The 21376-nt window shown below is 36.4% G+C and overlaps 1 protein-coding gene across 1 annotated transcript in view; it reads right to left on the bottom strand.

The window, feature by feature from the left end:
• Positions 1-18300, bottom strand: part of THSD7B (thrombospondin type 1 domain containing 7B) — a 732294-nt gene extending 713994 nt beyond the window's left edge. Inside the window, exon 1 of the mRNA XM_041739265.1 lies at positions 18162-18300. Coding sequence (XP_041595199.1) covers positions 18162-18300 — 139 coding nt within the window. The remainder of the gene's footprint in view (positions 1-18161) is intronic.
• Between the last annotated feature and the right edge of the window lie 3076 nt (positions 18301-21376).

Raw genomic sequence — 21376 nt, 5'->3', positions numbered from 1 at the left:
TGATGAACTTACAATACTCAACATGTAACACTCCAGATAGGAATATCAGAATCCATCTGATTCTCTGAATTTAACATAAATGCTGCCAACTATCAAACACATTAACGTCTAGTTATTCATAAGCCTGGAATTTCCCCACCAGCAATTTTAGGAACCCCACTTAACAGCTGTGACATAAACCCACTCAAATGTGATCAACAAGAGTGTCACCTAGTTGTCACTTATTTAACTTTCAAATACCTCTCGCGCTTTCAGAACACTACATAGAACTGTGCTTTGCTAGAAAACTACAGGCATTTTCTTGTACAAAACTGATTTATACCAACTGAAAAAGATTGTCCAATGGACTTACCTTATAAAACTGGACATGTGTTCCCAGAAGAAAAGTTACACTGTTAAAATACAGTTTTAAAATCACATTTAGGAAATCAATAAGCATCTTTGCATCATATAGTTGAACGATAAATTGTAGTTACTTGAAGTGTATCATAATACATGAGGTAGACATACATTAACACAAAAGTAAGACATTTAACTCCCAAGAGGCTAGAATTATAAAGCACCAGACATAGACTGCAGGACTGATCTTTTTTTTTTTTTTTTTTGTAAGATTTCATTTATTTATTCATGAGAGACACACACAGAGAGATAGGCAGAGACACAGGCAGAGGGAGAAGCAGGCTCCATGCAGGGAACCCGATGTGGGACTCGATCTTGGGTCTCCAGGATCACGTCCTGGACGGAAGCCGCCTTAAACCTCTGAGCTACCCAGGCTGCCCCCTTTAATGGTTTAAAATGTACATACAGAATTGTAGTGTGATGACTACTTTCATATTTCTGGCATATTTATTAAATAAGACATAATAAATATATTTACTTTCTCTTTCCCTAATAAGAAAACTAGAATGCAAACATGCCTTCATTGTTGTTGCTTATTTTGAGGATACCTTAGATTTTGGTATGAGATTGATATAATTTTTCAAGTTAAAGCAAAAATAATTGTTTAGAATTAAATTTAAAACTTACTAAATTATTTGCTTACACATTGTTTTTGTAGCTCATGCTTTTCTTCATGGATATATTTTTTTTATTTTTTTTAAGATTTTTTTATTTATTCATGAGAGAGAGAGAGAGAGAGAGAGAGAGAGAGAGAGAGAGAAAGAGAGAAGGGCAGAAACACAGGCAGAGGGAGAAGCAGGCTTCATGCAGGGAGCCTGACAGGGGACTCGATCCCGGGACTCCAGGACCACAACCTGAGCTGAAGGCGGCACTAAACTGCTGAGCCACCCAGGAATCCCCAGGACTGATCTTTAAGTAGTTCTAAGAAGCAGAAAAACAATACCCCTGTCCCTTTCCTAGGCCCTCTTTGCAATAAGCTACATGCATGGGTCAGCTGCTGCCCTGTCTTAATAGCTTATTCATTTAACTGAAGATATTTTCCTTAACACGCTTCATTGGTGCTTTAAGGCATATTTGCTTTTATTGATCTGTTTGCCAAAACAAAGGCTCTTGCCATGATGCAGTGCTAGGAGTGGCCTTCTGGACTAAAGAGGTAATAGTACTCATTAAAAGTTATATATCCTAAATGTGTTTTAACACTTCTGTTACACAGAAGCTTCTGTTACACAGAAGCTTCTGTTAGGCAAGAATTACTGCAAGTAAATTTTACTCCTATAGTTAATATCTAGAAAGTCCAGGAAATTCTACATAGATCCCTGGTATCATCCATTTTAAATCAAAGAATCCCTTAATCTATCAAAACAGGCTTAATAACCAGTCATAGCAAGACACAAGATCTATGTAAGGAATCCATCATATTTCTTTGTACTACCAATAAACAATCTTAAAGTATAATTAAGAGAACAACGCCATTCAGGGGATCCTGGGTGGCTCAGTCAGTTAACTGCCTACCTTCAGCTCAGGTCATGAACTCAGGGTCCGGGGATTCAGCCCCATGTCTGGGCTCCCTGCTTGGTGGTGACCCTACTTCTCCTACTTCTCCCTCTCCCTTTGCTGCTCCTCCTCCTGCATGTGCTCCCCCTGGCTACCTCTCAATTAAATAAATAAAATCTTACCCCAAAAATGAAAAAAAGAGAATAACCTCATTGAAAATAAATAAAATACTTATAAATAATTTAAAGGAAGTAAAAGGTTTATAACGTGAAGATTACAAAATATTACTAGGGGAAATAAAACAAATGGAGAAATATTCCATGTTCATGGACTGAAAAATTCAATATTCTTAAAATGGCAATTCCTTCTAAATTGATTGATAGATTAGGCATCATTCCTATCAAAATTTCAGCAGACCTTCATGTAGAAGTTGACAAATTGATCCTAAAATGGAAATGTAAGAGACTCAGAATAGCAAAGGCAATTTTTAAAAGAACAAAGTTTGGGGCACCTGGGTGACTCAGTCGGTTAAGCATCTGACTCTTGATTTCAGCTCAGGTAATAATCTCAGGGTTGTGAGATGGAGCCCTGCATCAAGTTCCACACCCAGTGGAACCTGCTTAAAATTCTCTTTCTCCCTTTCCCTCTCCCTCTGCCCCTCCACCCCCATACTCGCTCACTCTCTAAATAAATAAATAGATAGATAGATAGATGATAGATAGATAGATGATAGATAGATAGATACATAAATAAATAAATAAATAAATAAATAAATAAATAAATAAATAAACAAAGTTGGAGGATTTTCACTTTCCAATTTCTGAACTTCTTATAAAGTTATCAAAATAAAAAATGATAATAAATAATAAAGCTGCCAAGATAAGCTACAGTTATCAAGACAGCATAATATTGACATGAGGATAGACATACAAGAAATAGTGGAATATAGCAAAAAGTCCAGAAATAAACCCTTTTATTTATGGTCAATTGATGTTCACAAAAATGACAAGGCAACTCAATGAAAAAAATATAGCCTTTCAACAAATGGTGCTGGTACAACTGGATAGCCACATGCAATGAAATGAACTTAGATCTTTACCCCCACCACAAAGAGCCGTAATTTAGAATCTATCGTAGACCTAAGCATAAGAGTTAAAACTATAAAATTTTTATTTTTTTTATTTTTTTTTTAAACTATAAAATTTTTAAAAGAAAATATAGGAAAAAATCTTTGAGAACTTGAATAAGGCAAAGATTTTTTATCGATGGGTTGAACAGTGCAATCTATAAATGAAAACACTGATAAATTGGACTTCAAAATTCAAAACTTTTGCACTTCAAAGACATCATTAAAAATCGAAAAGCCAAACCACAGACTGAAAGTATTTTCAAATCACATGTCTAATAAAGCAGTTGTATCCAAAACATAAAAGAACTTTTGAAACTCACTAATAAGATTATCACCCAATTTTGAAATGCAAAAAGAATTTGAATAGACATTTCACCAAAGAAAATACATAAATGGCTAATAAATACATATAAAGACAATATCATTAATCATTAATAAAATTCAAATCAAAACCATAATGAGACTCTGTTTCACACTGACTATAATGAATTTAATAAAAAATATAGACAATAACAAATGTTATTGTCTAGAATACGATAAAAATATTGCTGGTAGGAATGTAAGATGCATGACCTCTTTGGAAAATGGTGTCTCATTTCTTAAAGAGTTAACAATCTATTTGCCATATAACCCAACAAATCCATTCCCAGGAAAAAAGAAAATGTATGTCTACACCAAAACTTGCACATGTACATTCATAGCAGCACCATATACAGTAGCAGTAAAGTGGAAACAACTCAAATGTCCCTCAATTTGTGAATAAAAGAAATTATATTAACACAGTAGACTATTATACTATTCAGTAATACAAAGGAATGAGATATTAAGGCATGCTGTAATATGAATGAAATTCAAAAACATCATGCTATATGAAAGAAGCCAGTCACAAGAGACTACATCCTGTATGATTCCATTTATAGGAAATATCCAGACAAGGCAAATCTACAGAGCCCAAAAGTAGATCAGTAGTTGCCTGGGGTTGCAGGTGGGAATGAGGATTAGTGGTACTGTGCTGATGATTGCAAAACTTGGTACACAGTAAAAATAATTGAAATATACATATTAAATGGGTAAATTTTTGACATATGTATTATACTTTAATAAAATTTTTAGAATTTTAAAAATAATCGTTCGTGCTAATAATTACTAGTATTGTAACATCATAGAATGCTATGAAGAGAAGCTTCCACTCGGCATAAAACATGTTTATCTGGATCATCAACTGTAGGCATTAATGATAAGCAATTATTATGAAATCTGAGGAAATAGAGAAGGTGGACATTTTGGGGGTTCATGGGCTTCTCTATTGAGAATGGCAAACATCATAAGCAGTTCTAAGTCAGAAGTTTCAAAAGAGGAAACCCAAAGGCCTTTGCATAATGAAAATTCAAGGTCATTGGGCTAGCTGTTGTCTCATCACTTAATACCTATGCTATTCAAAGTGAGTTTCCTCCTTAATCTGCCTGCAACATCTCAAGCTGTTGTGAGGAAAGTGTAATACATAAAGAAAAGGCATTACAGTATAATTACATTTTTACCTTATTGACAAATATTGAGGTGTTCTTGTACTCTTGCTTTTTTTCCTCATTCTGAGTCTGAAGATAGAAGTCAATCAGATAAATCCATTTAAGTTCAAACCTAGGTTTGGTCAAAATCAGGCCACATATTCTTGGCCCTTAAGAAAGCTCTGAGACTGCATTCTTCCTGGTAATTGTTTTGGATAGCATCCCATAGCTTGTGCCTTGGAAATAATAAAGTAGAATTTTATGAATGGAAATGTCAGGGGACATTATTTTTTGAAGGTCCAATATTTGAAAGAGCTAAGGTACATGAGGAATGCCACTAAAAGTAAACAAAATGACAACTTAAAAAATATGTATTTTAGTAAATAAATTTTAAAGTGGAGAAAAAGAATGTCCAATCATCTCTTGAGAGAAATGATATTCATTATACTTTCATGTCTATCTGTCCAAATTAAATCGGGTTCTACATTTCAGAATGTGCAAGGTACAGGACATAATCTCTCACAGTAGCACCCATTTAATAGTGATAAAGGAGTAGCACTGAATATTTAACATGACTTTGTGCAATATTTACTTTGCTTTTTTTTTCAAATCATTCCTTTTTATTATTTAATTTCGTTTTTAAGACATCTCATGATGCAGATGGCAAGAATAAACACTTTTTGTGAGGTGGATCTAATTTTCACAGTAAGTGTTGATTAGGCTGGTTAAGAAGGCAAATCAGAACAATTGAAACTATCCCTCCCTGAAGGAATGGATGGATCTTGGGGGGCGTAGGGCTTGGGGAGACCTCTTTGGCTGTCAATAACCCACATCTTATCGACCATTCATTTATTGGTTCAGTTCATATGATGTCCTCAGGTATATGGTTCTGCAACTTTGAGTATAGAAAAAGTTCTTAAAGTATGTACCATAGACTATGAACTATATTTTACAAATATTTTCTCATTTACTCCCCATTGACTGATGAGAAAGTAAAGGCATAAACTTGAGGTCACACACAGCTTGGCTTAGGACCCAGACAATCTGACTGTGGTGTCCAAGTTTAGGACCATTCCATCAGGCCGCCTAATATATAGTGTCGGCATCTTTATTGTTTACAGGTTCTTTACAAAGAGAGCTAAGTAATTAAGCTTCAAAATTGTTTTCTAAAAAAAATTTTAAATGCAGCCCCTCCTTTTCAACACAGTGCACATACTTAGCAACAAAAATCTTTGAACAGCTGCATTCAATTAAAAAATTATTAACCCTGAGGAAAAACACATACACAAAAAATATATCCATATGCTATTCTTATCATTTCTTATGTTCCATTTGTAGTAAAGTATATTCATGAATGAAATCCACCATTGGGTGATAAAACTACTTATTCCACATTAGCTTATTATCTTTTTCTTTTGGGGGGAAAATGATCAATATAAGGGGATAATAATATCAAGACTCTCTACATGAACCACAGTTTGGTTACTATAGTAACTCCAAAGAAGCAAAGGAACAAAAGGATGAGATGGTTCATTCATATTCATACTTTTGCTATGAAAATAAGCTTTAAAAGTACATAACATTAAAGAGAGTAGTAAATATGAATAGTGTTAAATGTATACCTTTTTGAAAAATATTTTATTTATTTATTTGAGAGAGAGAGAGAGAGAGAGAAGTAGAGGGGTGAGGGCAGAGGAAGAAGCAAACTCCTTGTCAAGCAGGAAGCCCTATGCTCTGGGCTCCATCCCAAGACTCAGGACCAAGACCTGAGCCACCCAGGTACCCCAAATGTATACTTTCTGACTTATTTTTCTCTGAGTCTCAGATATTATCTAATGTCTGCAGCACAGATGCCATCTGTGACTGTAAACTCCGGGGAACTTTGTGGATGTATCAAAACAAGCGTATGGGGATGCCTGGGTGGCTCAGCAGTTGAGCATCTGCCTTTGGATCAGGGCATGATCCCAGGATCCAGGAGTCCCACATTGGGCTTCCTGTGAGGAGCCTGTTTCTCCATCTGCCCGTGTCTCTGCCTGTGTGTGTGTGTGTGTGTGTGTGTGTGTGTGTGTGTGTGTCTCATGAATGAATAAATAAATCTTTTTTAAAAACAATGTATGGATTGAGTAAATCTATAACAACCTATAAGAAGGCAGGCTTTTTTTTAATTATTATTTGTTTCCAGTCAAGATTGACTGTATTTGATGGTACCTAAGGTGATAAGCATGAATATGTTTGTAAAATGAGCTTTTGGGGAACCTGGGTAGCTCAGTCAGTTGAACATCTGCTTTTGGCTTAGGTCATAATCCTGGGGTCCTGAGCTGGAGCCCAGTATCGGGCTTTCAGCTCAGCAGGGAGTCTGGTTCTCTCTCTCTCCCTCTGCCTTTCTCCCACTCATGCTCTCTCCCTCTCTCAAATAAATAAATAAAATCTTTAAGAAAATAAAATAAATTAAATAAGCTTTTAAGGTTGCTTTTTTGAATTCATAATAAATGTCTTGTAGCCTTTAGTTCATGTTTCAATCCCACTTTGATAGATCTCACTTGTTTTCATTTTTTACTTTTTTCTTTCTTTCCATGGAAGCCTCTATTTTCTTAGTTAAGAATAATTCAAATGTATGTAAGGATCAAAATTCTACCATGGAAGGAAAAGTTAAGGCAGATATTTCCAGGTGGCCATAAAAGAACTTTCCGTTGATAATCTGACCTCCAGAGAGAAACTGTTCCCAGATTAAACCCCAGTCCAATAGCTCAGTCCAACCCAAAACATAGAGAGACAATAAACATTCAAATTAAAATTTTAAAAATTTTAACCTGGGCGCAGTTTGGTTGGCCAGTTAACTTTATTAGTGACAGATTTTGTAACATATGCTCGAAGAGAATAACTGAGTCAATCACATAGATTACCATTTAGACATCCTCTCCATTCCAGAATAAACAACCTTTAGTAAAACTGGCAGAAAAATAATTGAGACTTCTCATCAACTCAGGGAGTACAATACAAGTATATATTTTCACTCCTCCTAATACTCCACTGAACTGACAATAATGGCATTAAAAGATATAACTCGATAAGGGTCAAAAATATATTCAGTAAGAGGTGAAGAACAGATAGCAATAAATTCTGGAGCACAGAGAGCAGACAGAGGAGCACTAGGCAACCTGACAAAGTAAAGGAAGCTGAGGATTAGGGGCTTACAGAAGAGCATGGAAACAAGAGAAAAAGCCAATTTATACTTGCAGAACGTTGGGCAGACTTGGGACCTAGGGGCACCAGAAAGGAGTAAGGCTTGTGGCTTGATATGGGGAATAATTAAAAGGCTATAAATAGAATTAATTAGCCCCACAGATGCCTCTCTCTGTTCCTTCCTCAATCTCTGCAGGAAAACAGACAGCAAAATTCATCTCCTCAAGAGAACATTTTTGAGGACAGCATACACATTGGAAGACAATGATGAGGTATGCTATTCAAAAGAGAGGAATTAAGTGAAATGTTGAGGACTCAATGTTGAACCATCCCTGCCAAGGTCATTCTGCCCTGGTCATTTCTGTAGTGCAGTATAAGCAGTCAAGGAAAAGTTCATTTCAGAAGACGAAGGGATAATGGTCAATTTTATGTGTCAACTTGATTGGACCACAAGATGCCCGATATTTAGTTAAACATTATTTATTAGTGTATCTGTGAGGGTGCTTCTGAGGAGATTAGCATTTGAATCAGTAAACTGAGTAAAGCGGATTTCCATCCACAATTTGGACAGACATCCTCTAATCCACTGAGGGCCTGAACAGAACAAAAAGACAGAGAAAGGAAAAATTCACTCTGCTTGACTTCTTGAGCTGAGACACTATTCTTTTCCTGCATTTGAACTGGGACTTGCACCACTGGTTCCTCTGGTTCTCAGGCTTTTAGGCTAAAACTGAAACTACAGTACTGGTTTTCTGGGGCCTCCAGATGGCAGATCACAGGATTACTTAGGCTTCATAATCACGTGAGCCAATTACTTATAATAGATAATATATAATCTCTCTCCTTCCCTGTCTCCCCTCCTTCTTTCTCTCTTTCTCTCTCTCTATATATATGTATATAGATTGATACATGATAGATAGAGATATAGGTATATAGATACATGTGTGTGTATGTATACATAGGTATATTTACTCATGCACATATATACATATATATACATGTATACATGCTATATGCTCTGTTTCTCTGGAGAACCCTGAGCAATCCAGACACTAAATAACCCCTGTAATGAAGACTACAAATTATTTGACTCACCTCCTGTCAAAAGATGGAACCTAAGTTCCCCTCTTACAGACTCCCTTGCAACCAACAAAAGGTAGCAGAAATGATTGTGCATGGCTCCTAGTCTAGGTTAGAAAAAGCCATACCACTCCTGCCTGTTTCTCTTTGGAATTTGCTCTGAGAGTCGTCAGCTACCATGTAAGAATTCTGGCTACCCTGAAGCCTCAATATGAAGAGACCATGCATACAGACCACACAGAGAAAGAGAAAGAGATACCTAGAGGCCCAGCTATTCTAACCATAGCTTTTTGAGGCAGCTGAGTGAAGAAGACTTCCACATGACTCAGCCCATGCCACCATCTGACTGCAACAGCATAAGAGACCCCAAGTGAGATCACCTCACTGGACCATCACCCTCAGATGTGTGAGCATCTTGTGTGAGTCATAAAATATTTGTAGTAGTTTAATTTTCTCCCTTTTCATCCTCTGTACCATTTATCCTTCCTCTAAATTTCTTCTTTTCTATTTATGTGTTTGTTTGATCGTGGTCTCCGAGGTAGGGAGCTTTCTTTTAATGTCAATTGGTTATGGCCTATCTCCTTAGTGTTTCCCAAGAGTGAAACTTGATGACTATCAATGTTTGAAACCATTATTTTGGAGTGGGCTGTTGCATAGAAATAGAGAAATGAAAAGATGTATGAAACTTCTATGTTACTTGTTGAAGTTAACTTTCTTTTTTCATGATTATAATTTTTATTTCTAAGAAAGACGTTTTAAAAATGAAATAATTGCAAATCAATAACACAAGTTAACTTTCCACTAACTAGAACATAGAAATGACTGATCTCACCTAGATGGGCAGAAAAGGATAATATCCTCCCACAAGACTGAAATAAAACATATGGCTAAAGGACTACATGTTGCTGAATCACTGATCAGTCTGGACCACTAACTTCATGAGACTTTCCCATGAGAGCCACAGAGGAGCTATTGTTTTTACACCACTGCACTTGGGTGTATCTTTGTTATGGCAGCTTAGCTTCACCTTAAATAAACCCATGGTTAAGGCCCAGAGTAAAGCCTTTTAAGACTGACAGATATAGACTTTTGAGGAACCCATTCTTCAATAAAAAGGCCAGTTCATCACTCAGAGAAGCCTGATATGAAGCCCAAGTGGAATACATAGGCAGAGTGCCCCATTTGTCTTTAGTGCTTCACTCTTGGGAAACACTAAGGAGATAGGCCATAACCAATTGACATTAAAAGAAAGCTCCCTACCTCAGAGACCGTGATCAAACAAACACATGAATAGAAAAGAAGAAATTTAGAGGAAGGATAAATGGTACAAAGGATGAAAAGGGAAAAAATTAAACTACTACGAACATATTCTAAATGAAAAGACACTAAATCTATGAAACAAGATGCACTAAAAATATAATCAGAGAAAAAGAGACCTCAGAAATTCAAAAACATGATACTGAAATAAAAAGTATTCAAAGGAAAGGCTGAAAGGTTAAGTAGAATCAATATTTTAGAAATTAAAATAAAAATGCAAACAAAAGAAAGCACACAGAAAAACAGGGAATATCTAAAAATTAAAGATCGGCTAGAGAGCTAAAGTATCTGTCTTGAGAAGTTTCAGGAGGGAGGAAACCACATACAAAATAAATGTCAACACTGCAGAACCTGAGCATATTAATTAAAATATCCTCCTAATGTTCAGGACAATAAGGAAAAAAGAAGTACCTCAAAGTATATAATCATGAAATTTCATAACATCCTACATAAAAAGAAGGTTCCAGAAAGAGGAAAACAAGTAAATGATGTACAAAGAGATGAGATCAGAATAACATCAAACTTATTAGCAACAACACTGGAAGCTAAAACACAGGGAAGCAAAAAACCTTCAAAATTCTGAAGTGTACTGTGTACACTTCATACATCCCCACATAAGAGACCATGATCAAACAAACACATGAATAGAAGAGAAAAAGAAAGAGGAAGCATAAATGGTACAAAACACTCCTTTTAACCTTGAACTCCATACCCGAGCTATCAGTGAAGTATATGACAAATACAGAAACACTTTCAGACAGGAAAAATTACTTCCAATGTACCCGATTTTAGCAGTTCTAACAGGTAAGTTTAGTAATTCTAGAAAATAAGCCAACAAAGGCAAAGAGGAGAAACAGAGCAGGGTCCATGAGCTTTCAGATGAAAACATGAAGGAACACTCCCAAGAAAACAACAGTGGAAAGATCTCCCAAAGAAAACATTTGGTAGAGTATTGGCAGCCGTGCTTGAGTGCTTCAAAAAATTTCACAATGGGTGTGTGACACATCAAGTCCAGCATCAGGGGAAGACAGCAATAGGCTCAAAAAAGGCTTTTCAAAGGGAAAAATGAGGCAATTTATCACTTCTGTGCCAAACAAAAAGCTGAGAAGAGGGATGCAGAAGCACTGTACACTGCTTGGCTCAGCGGAGAACAGTTATCCATGTAAAAATAATCACTGATTTAAAGATTGTGATCCCACCAGTTTGAAGGGGGTTGGTAAGGAGGAAAAGTGGCAGGAGATGAGGGATACATCCTCAACTAACATCACAGAAAATCAATAGGAAATATCTAGTCTGTATAAATCAATAACTCTCAGTAACAAGCAGATGGCTTAGAAACATCGAGGGGAACATCAGGATAAATAGCACAAGGTACTGGAAGTGGCTCCCCTGTGAAAATGACCTAGGAGGTGACATGCAACTGTAATGCATCATCAGAAGGATTAGAGGACAGTAAATTTCGAACTATGCACCCATTCCTCGTTATAAAAACGTGTCTTCAAGATCTTTTTCCAGAGATGATCAGAAACAGTCCTGGAACCAAACAACAAGGAAATATGGACCTATTTTCATATTTACTGATCTATAGGTTTGACTTTGGTTTTTATTAATTTTATATTCTCTCCTTAACATTCATATCGAGTTTTAGAATACAGGACATCATACCTTCTATTTCTGCAGTCTCATCACCCTCTTAAATACACACATTTACACAGACAAACCCACAGAAGACAGTTCCCCACACTCTGCAAATACGTAATGTGCTGGGAATATTTCGTGCAACAGTTATCTGTGTTCTAGGTACCTGGTACATATCCATGAATAAAATCGGCAAAACCCTGTCCTCAGGGAGTGTGTATTACAGCATTACTCAGGAAAAAAAGCAGAATAATTTATTTTATATTACTTAAATAATAAAGACTTGTTCTGACTTTTTGGGAGCATTATAACATTATTAGTACCTGTGGTCTCTAAAGAAAAATAATTAGAATTTTTAGCAGTGAATCCCATGCCATATATGTCTATGCTTTGTGATGTCAAAGAAATCACACCACTGAGAGTATATTATGCACTGTCTCTAAGATTAATATCCATATGAGTAATTTAAATGATTTCAATTTAATAAAATTCTCAAAAGAAATATTTCATGGGCATAGGCAAGAAATTGGCTCTCTCCCGAGAACATTATATTTTCTCTAGGATCCCTAAACTTTAAGTTATATATATTATATAAATGTAATATATATAATTTTTGTATTATTTTTTCTTAAAGTGCTTTCAATGCTGAAAACATAACTATTTAAGCTATAAATAAATATTACTCTATGTAAGATCCTTTTTCCTTATATAATGTCATTTTCATAATCCCCCTTTTTTTCCAAAAAAAAAAGATTAATTCCAACTTAACCACTTAGTTCTTAGAACATGAGTCATTATTCTCACCCTTTTCATTCACTGGGAAGGAGCTACTGAAATGAAAGCTTTCCAAGACCATGTCATATAGAAAGTTCTAGGCCTAAAAAGTTAGTGAAATTACTTATGACTGCTTATTAATAAAATACATTTAACTGTCAAGCTGATCTCCCCTTTTCTGTATGTTTAAAGAGCAAAAGTATGCAAAAATTGGATAACATAAAAGGAAGTATATTGTACACACTGGATTATTAATAATGATAAAAATAATAATAATAGGTAACATTTATTGAGTAGGTATATTATACACAGGTATTTCCATATATTGTTTTACTTAATGTTCAGAAAAGTCCCATGAAGTATTTATTATCCTTATTTTGGATGGATAAATAGGACTGAACTCTCTTCTCTTTAGATAACTAGGATTCGAATGTGGGTCGGCCTGCGTATAAAGCTCTAGCTCTTTCGTATACTCAAAGGATCTCTTAGGATGATTTAAGGCTATTAAAAGAACTTCTCACAAAGAGACAAATGTAGATTATTTTTTTTTTCCTTTCATACCTTATTATTCATAGCAAAACTTGTTTTCCAGGCTTTTTATAAACTCACTTGCAAGATGTAATTTGGAGTGATGAAAATGTTCTGGAACTAGAGAGTGGTGATATCTGCACCAACTGTGAGCATACTAAATGTCACTGAATTGTATACTTCAAAATGGTTACAATGGTAAAGTTTATGTTATGTGTATTTTACTACTGCAATTTTTAATGTCTTTGGGCACAAAGGAAGCACAGTGAAAGTGGATCCTCTACATGCATAGGATGACAAATTTTAAGGTCATCTCTTCAGTTCTAAGGCTACATATTTAAATTCTATCACTTTGCTAGTGACTTCTTCACTGAAGTCTCTGCACTGGCAGAGACTTTCTCCTAATTTAAGTAAGACCCATATATTCGGGCAGCCCCAGTGGCTCAGCAGTTTAGCTCTGCCTTAAGCCCAGGGCCTGATCCTGGAGACCCGGGATCAAGTCCCACATCGGGCTCCCTGCATGGAGCCTGCTTCTCCCTCTGCCTATGTCTCTGCGCCCCACCCCTCTCTGATGAATAAATAAATAAAATATTTTTTTAAAATGACCCATATATTCAACATCCTAGTCAGCATCTCTCACAAATTTCTCAACAACGTAACATGCAGTCCCAAATTGCTAATGGTGTCTCCATGCCAGTTCCTTCATAGTCAGCCTGTGTTAAGTGACAGCAGCTCCCCTGGTCCAGCTGTTCAGAGCAGTCTCAGTGTTACCCATGAGTCTCTTTGCTTCCCTATACCCTCATATCAGTAAGTCATGATGCTTTACCTTCAATCAAGGTTTCTCAGTCTGGGCACTATTGACCCTTGGGGGCCTGGTCATTGTTGTGGGGGGGCCATCTTCTCACTTCTACCTATGGTTGTCAGTAGCTCACCCCAGTTGTGACAAACGGAAAAGTCCCCTGCGGGGCAAAGTCACCCCTGGTTGAAAACCATGGCCTTAAATATATCCAGAATTCAATCTCTCCTCACCACCTTCACTGCCATGACCTTGGGTCAAGCTGTATCATCATTCTTCATTATTTTTACAGAAGCCTCCTCACTGGCCTTCCTGCTTCCACCATTCTTAATTGACCACCCACAATGATTCTACTATAATCTTATTAAAAATAAAGATCATGTCACCACGCTCTCAAAACTCCCCAGTGTCTTTCTGTCTCACCCAAATTGTATGTATGACACCTGATTTGAGTCCCATTCTGTCTATTGACCTGATTTGTCACTGTCCCCCATGCTCACTCTGTTCCAGCAAGCTGGCTTCTTCTCTGGTCTCCAAACATGTTGCACACACTCTTGCTTCAGGGCCTTTTGCCTCTGTTGATCCTTTCATCTGGAAAATTCTTTACCCTCTATCCCCATGGCTAACTCCCTTCTTGCTTCAGATATTGATTCAAACTCACCTCTTTAGTGAAGCATCCCACAGCCCACCTGCTGGCAATTTTGGTCTCTCCATCTTATTGCATATCCCCTTCCTTGCCTTCTCTTTCCTTCTAAACACTTACCACCATCTAGCATACTGTTTATTTACCTTCTCTATCATGTTCATTACCCCATTCCTTTGTCTGTTTTATTCTCAGTTTATCTCATGTGCTTGTAACAGTGCCTGACACACAATAAGGACTCGACAGGTATTAGTGGAATGAATGAACCTCTTAGAACCAATACTAAGAAATGTTTTGAGACCACTAGTTGCTATGGCTTTAGAAACCATGATCTGTTCAGATGAACAGATCTCTTCAAAGCAGCAGGCATGAATAGTTATATATTTACTTAAAGCAATAAGCAACATCACTCCTTATCTGGTGCTCTTGCTGATGCAATCCTTCTTCCTTGGCATGGATGGTAGATTGCTTGACACTAAATATAGATCAGAGGAGCTCATTGCAATGAAAACAGGCATTCAACAGCTTTGCCAGATCAATGACCCCACATCCTACAGCTCACTACTTTCTCTCAGTACAGAAATCCTCAGCAACATAATATCCCACTCACTTATTATTCATCAGTCCATTGTTTACCCAAAGCCCGGAATCACTTAGAAATGCCTCCAGTTTGGATGAGGTTGACTAACAGCTCATCCATAAACTCAGGGAAAACAGGAGACACCAACAAAAAGCTTAAGTTGTTGATATTGCTATCTAAACCGAGAGAAGGGTTTCTAGGTTTCTAAAATATACTCATCTGGGTCTCCTGGAAAAGCTGTTCAAATTTCAGAATATACTGGACCTGAGTTGTCAGATGTGATAACATACTCCAAAAATATAACTGATGTCACCAGAAATACAAGTTTTTTTTTAAAAAAATCCAAATGAAACATAATAAACTCATGTAGAAGCACATTAACAGATTCTAAGATGCTAAAATCGCCTTGAAGGTAACAACCCAGAACTGCTCTAGTGCATATACCTCTTCAAAATGCTATGTTGTTTACCTTTATAATAGTGTAGCATTCATGTCACTATAATTTATACTAGCAAAACACCAAAAACTGCTCATATGCCAAGCAGTAGGAAAAGAAAAGATAAAGCTACAAGGCACTGGTTAAATAAATTATTGAATAAAAATACAAAAGAATACTATATAACCATTAAAAGATAAAATTGCCCCATGTACACTAATAGGTAATGTTCATCAAGACATCATTATGTGATAAAATAAAGCTACAAAGGGTTCATAGTATGATTCTTATTGTATGAAGCAGAGTGTGTATATATGTACATAAAACATATGTATGAATTAGATATTTTCAAGACCACCTTCTCCATCATTATCTACTCTGCTTCCAGCCCAGGAGACTGGTCTGTATAGATAAATCAATGAGGTCTCCTGGCCCTGTGGCTTCTGGTTGGATTCAGCCAATGAGATCTCTGGGAGGAGATGTGAGGGCAACAGATATATTCCCTTGACCCCTTTCCTACTTCTCACTGCAGGTTAGTTATAGCCCTCTAAAGGTCATGGCATCTGGGGGGCATCCTCTCCTTAAAGTTTTCTCTCCAGATTCCAGAAACCACTTCCTTTTTTTGCCCCTGAAGATCCAGAAGTCATGAAAACTGACACTAGCTCGGGGGTACTCCACAATTCCTTGTAGCTGTTCTTAAACTCTGCTCACACTTTACCACTTTCATGAATAGTCCTTTTATTAAACTCCTCCCAATGACCTTCTTTGCATGTACTGCTTCTTTTTTGTCAGAACTTTAAATAACAATAGTAGTACTTTGTTTGTGTGTATGTGTGTATCTTATGTGGTTTATATACATAAATATGCATGGATATATACTTTCATGTGCAAAGAAAATCTCTGAAGGATACATAAGAGATTGAAGATTGGAATATATGGTCTGGACGTTTGCTTTTCATTTTGTATCTTTTAAATTTTTTCTACTTTTAAAATATCTGGTCATATTCAAGTAATAAACTTGTAATTTTGAAGCAAACCCACATGGGAAATATATATTTATCACTTTTTTGATCGCACATTAAGGAGAGAAAGAGGTAATAAACACCAGGGGAAATGAGAGTGATGACAGAGACTCATTTGGAACAGTGCAATGTGTCTGATGGGAAGGAATGTATCTCTGAAACTGAAGTTTGACAGTTATCAAAGAATTCATCCACTGCAGCATTGGTCTGTACTATCTTGTTCCAACGACCTGCTTTTAGAAAAGCAGACTTATTTTTAAAATTTGTTTCCAAATAAGCCCTTTTTCTTCACACATCTCATTTGCAGTTCAGATTTGCTACTTTCCTTCCATCCTAATTGCACTTTTTTTTTTGAGAATTTTAGACAAGAGTGAAGTCACATAAATGTGTTCATTTAGATTTGATAAAGTGTTTAGCCTTTTGTGATTAAAACAAAATAGCTCCTTTCACAGAATTGCAAGACTTACTTCTAGAACTATTCCAAAGCTTACTAAAACTACCATGAGGTAAAAAATACAAATCACTAATGTAGTATTAGAGCCCACAATTAAATTAATTTATAGGAGCTTTAGTGCAATTAAATTTCCTCCAGACCATATCTCTAATGGCACTAGGTTTTTTACTTAATATACTTTAAAGTATAATTTACTTTCATTTTTGCAAAGTCATTTAAATATTACAAATATCACTTTTGTACATATTTCCATAGTGACACAATACATTTGCAGTCTATTTAATTTACAACGATGAGAATAAAATGAAATCTCTTCAAGGACCATACATCTTCTACAACATAACATTTTCCTATTCTAAGATATTAAGTATATAAGTTATCTGTATTTGTAAGAATGGACTATTGAAACAGTAATAAATATTTTAAATGATCTGATTATGAAACTACAAAAATTAAAATCTAGAGCAAAGAAACACATCAGTAATACAAAGAAGCCAAGATGTTTAGGGTTCATCATTTAAGATAATAAAGTGTTAGCCTTTAAAATTAAATTTAACAGCTCTTTTCCACACTCAAATTAAGAAAATACTTACAGAAGAACATGAGTTATATGCAAACCTCCAAATTTCAATTCAACTTATTCATATACTGATGAACAAGGTAGCTGAGGATCTCAAAATATATTAAGGAGACTTTATAGTCACAGCTAATGAGCAAAGTTGTTAGGACAATTCTTCATGCTCTCCAAACCTAGATATGTAGGATCTAGGCTAAAAAATATTCAATAATAAATAGCTAACTAGTTTGTCAGCTAAAAGGGAGAGACATACAGAACTAGTATAAAGCATTTTTAGCTGAGGATATCAGCTAAATTCAGATGTCATTTTTGCTACAAATGTGCTGCACAGTGGTGATACATTTGACAAAGGAGAAGCAGATGTAATTATGAAAATCATAACTTTAATTGACAACAACATGAAAATTCAGAAGTGTAACAGCATCACAGAAAGAGGTGACAATTATGCAGAAATAAAAATTAAATGTAAGTTTTATTGTAAAGAGAAAGAGTCTATTTTTCCTCTCTGGATATTTCCTACTATTCCAGAAATACAAACAAGGATGCATAGGATATTCTTATCATTAATGAAAGTGGGACAAAGGACAACAGCCAGGACATTCCTACCTGGTTTCCAGATGAACTGATTATCCTTTTTGCCTTCCAAATGAGCTGCATGGGACAGCAAGAGAGAAAGTAATAGAAATAGCTTCCTCATGCTCCTCCATAACCAGCAAATGACAGCCAGATTACCCTTTGAAAACATTCTTCAGATTTTCAGCCTCTTGACTTGCCTATTCCTAAAAAAAACAAAAACAAAAGGAAAAGAAAGAAAGAAAACCAGATAAGTTTCTTCTGTACAAATTACAAAAACTCACATTGACTGCTAGAACTTTTACCATGATGACATTACAAACTCCCATTTCCATAAAAGGAATACTTATACTATTAACATTTTAAGATCAAAGGTTAATTAGCCATGCTTTCAATCCTTACCCATTGAAGATACTATCAGTCTTAAGGACTTCATAGTCCCCCATTCAGTCTACTATTATTTGTAAGAGCAAGGTTGGCAGATACACGGTCTATTCTCACCTTCGATTTAGCCAAACTCTTTGAGGAGCTCACGATTTGGGAATAAACAGAACATAAAGCAAAATCCAAAATAGGGGAAAGAATGCTCTAACAGTAGTATTAAGAAAGTGAAATGGAAAGACAGAAGGGGATGCAATTAGGTCTTCTGTGGTGAGAAAAAAAGAGAGGGAAATCTCATACAGGTAATATCTGTGAGGAGCCTTAGGAAAACAAGGGCTTGAAGAAGCCAAGAAGGGCACTTCAGGCCACAAGAACCATGTGCTGTCATGCATTTTGTGTTTGGGGGTTGATGAGTGGGCCAGTGGCTGCTGTGAGGGATGCAAAGCAGAGGGATGAATGGACCAAGATGAAATTTAGAACATAGGTTGGGAAGCAAATTATGAAGAGCCTTGAATGTCATATGAGTGAGTTGAGCTTCATTCTGCAAATAATAACAATAAGCATTTCAGGAGAGCAAATGACTTTTAAATAAGTGACATCAGGGTGCATCAGGGATGAGGCTAGTTAGGAAATGAGGCATAGTCCAGGCAAGAACTGACGAATGAAAGGATATAGGAAGATGTGAAATGTAATGCAGCAGCCCGGTTCAGTTAACGATCTCATGGGTTATGAGAGGAAAGCAAGACTCCCAACTTACAAGACTGAACAGATGGGACCCCATTACCAAAGGAGGAAAGGGAAAGAGGGGCAGGTTTGAAAGAGAAGACAAAAAGAATTTCCTTTAGAGAATATTAAATCTGATGTGCCTATAGGATATCCAGGTAGTTTCCCAAAAGATAATAAGAAAAGTCAACCTAGAGCTAAGGAGATTGGAGATAACTTGCCACAGTGCAATACCAGAAAATGGATTAAGAGACATAGCCGGACAAAGACAAAAGGATTGAATGGTAAAAGGATACCAAAGGTAGAAGTTACTGTCCTTACATATTTACCCACAACATTACTAAAAGCAGGGAGTGAATGTGACTGTGAGCTTCCTAGTGACCAAAGAAAGAAGTACCTATGTATGTAGGAGAAAATTATATCTTCTTTTTTTTTTTTCATTATTGTTTTAGGAGGAGCCACTGCTCTGCTCTCAAGCACTAATAGAATTTACCCTACGAGTCCTCATCATAAACATAGATGATGTGCTGAGCAATGTGCCAAACACAGCACCTCATCAAATAAAAGAAACGGTGGCAAGTGGTATACAGCAGAGTCTTGTGGCACTCCTGGAACACTGCCAGGGTACAGTGGAAAAGTACAGATCAGTAAAAAAGATTCTAGAAAGGAGTGAAGCGGTGCAGTTCAAGTGCACAGCTCTCCAATGGTCTGCCTGGATCCAGGAATGAAAAGGGAACTTGAATAAGCAACCAAAACCTTTTTTTTTCAAATTCTGTACTGCATACCAATACTGAGAAACATCAAAGTGGAGTGATCCAGCTGAAATAAGATAGAGCTCTCTTGCTTGACTGCCCCCAAGACCAGCCTGTTAGACTATTTCACGGAACCTTTGCAGCATTACTGGACACGATTCAAAAACCTCAGGCTTAGAGAACTGAACTGGCCACATTTCTCTGTGGCAAGCATCCGAGAGTATGATTTGCTACAACTATGCTTTTGCAACATGGATATTAATTTTAGTTTATTCTAAGGATAGAACTTTTGGTAAAAATGATTTGCATCTTAGGGTAGTCTATCCTAAACTATTATTATTACTATTAATAAATTAATTGCCTAGCAGGACCAGCTCTCTACTAAGAAAACTTCTTTTATGACAGGAAATCATCAGGGTATAAGAGGAGACGTTGTCCATCCCCATCAGTGACAGACACGTATCCAGCATATCTAAAAACATTCAAATCATCAAATCATCATGTGCTATGTAAATGGAAGAGGAGGACCAAAAGCATATTTACTACACTCTAAATAGCTATAGGTGGAAGCCAAAAAAGATTTAAAAGAATTAAAGAGTTCCAGTGCAACTTCATGTGAGATGGAATGATTAGTCAAAAAATCATATTTAAATATCTTGAAGTTTGCATCAATCTTTGGATTTTAACTTTAACATAAAAACAATCAAAATAAAACCATTACACTTACCTGAGTAGAGGCTGTTGTGAACCCTGATCTCCTTTTAGGCTTCCTTACTGTTCCAGAACCCTGTGCTGACTCTGCAAAGGGATCCAACGTCTTTCAGGTTCCTTTTGTGTTCACCTACGCCAGTGGCAGATCCCTAGGCAGAGTGGCTTGGGAGCCTCCTACTAGATGCCTACAGTCACTATATCTTCTGGCTATCACTGACTAACAAGGATAGTGCCAGTAGAAATCTTAGGTTGATCTTAACAACAATAACACAAATCTGAAATACAGATCTTAGAGAATGAACAAAAGTATTTCAATTTAGGATGCCTCATCAATCTTGCTCCTAGAAACATCTACACATTTTTAGTATCTGTATAATCAATAATCCTATTCCTCACTACCTCCCTTTCCGCAAGAAGCTTAGAGACAGAGAATGGGGATCTAGATTTGGTAAAGCTGCCACTTGCCTTGCTGCATGTCTTAGATATATAAGTAAAAGGAGAAGCTCTGCCGAGTTGATGTACAGCACAGGATGGAATTTGAATTCAGGTTTGTCTTACTCCACTAAACTGTGTTACTATCTTTCTACCAAATGCCTGAAACTTTACTCAATTCTCCCTTCAAAGACACTGAGAGTCATTTTTGTATCCATTACTTGAAAAGCCACACAAGAATTCACAATA

The sequence above is a fragment of the Vulpes lagopus genome, chromosome 24, assembly GCF_018345385.1.
Source record: "Vulpes lagopus strain Blue_001 chromosome 24, ASM1834538v1, whole genome shotgun sequence".
Taxonomy (NCBI): Eukaryota; Metazoa; Chordata; class Mammalia; order Carnivora; family Canidae; genus Vulpes; species Vulpes lagopus.
The sequence above is the reverse complement of the archived record's forward strand: the minus strand, read 5'-3'. Positions and strand labels throughout refer to the sequence as shown.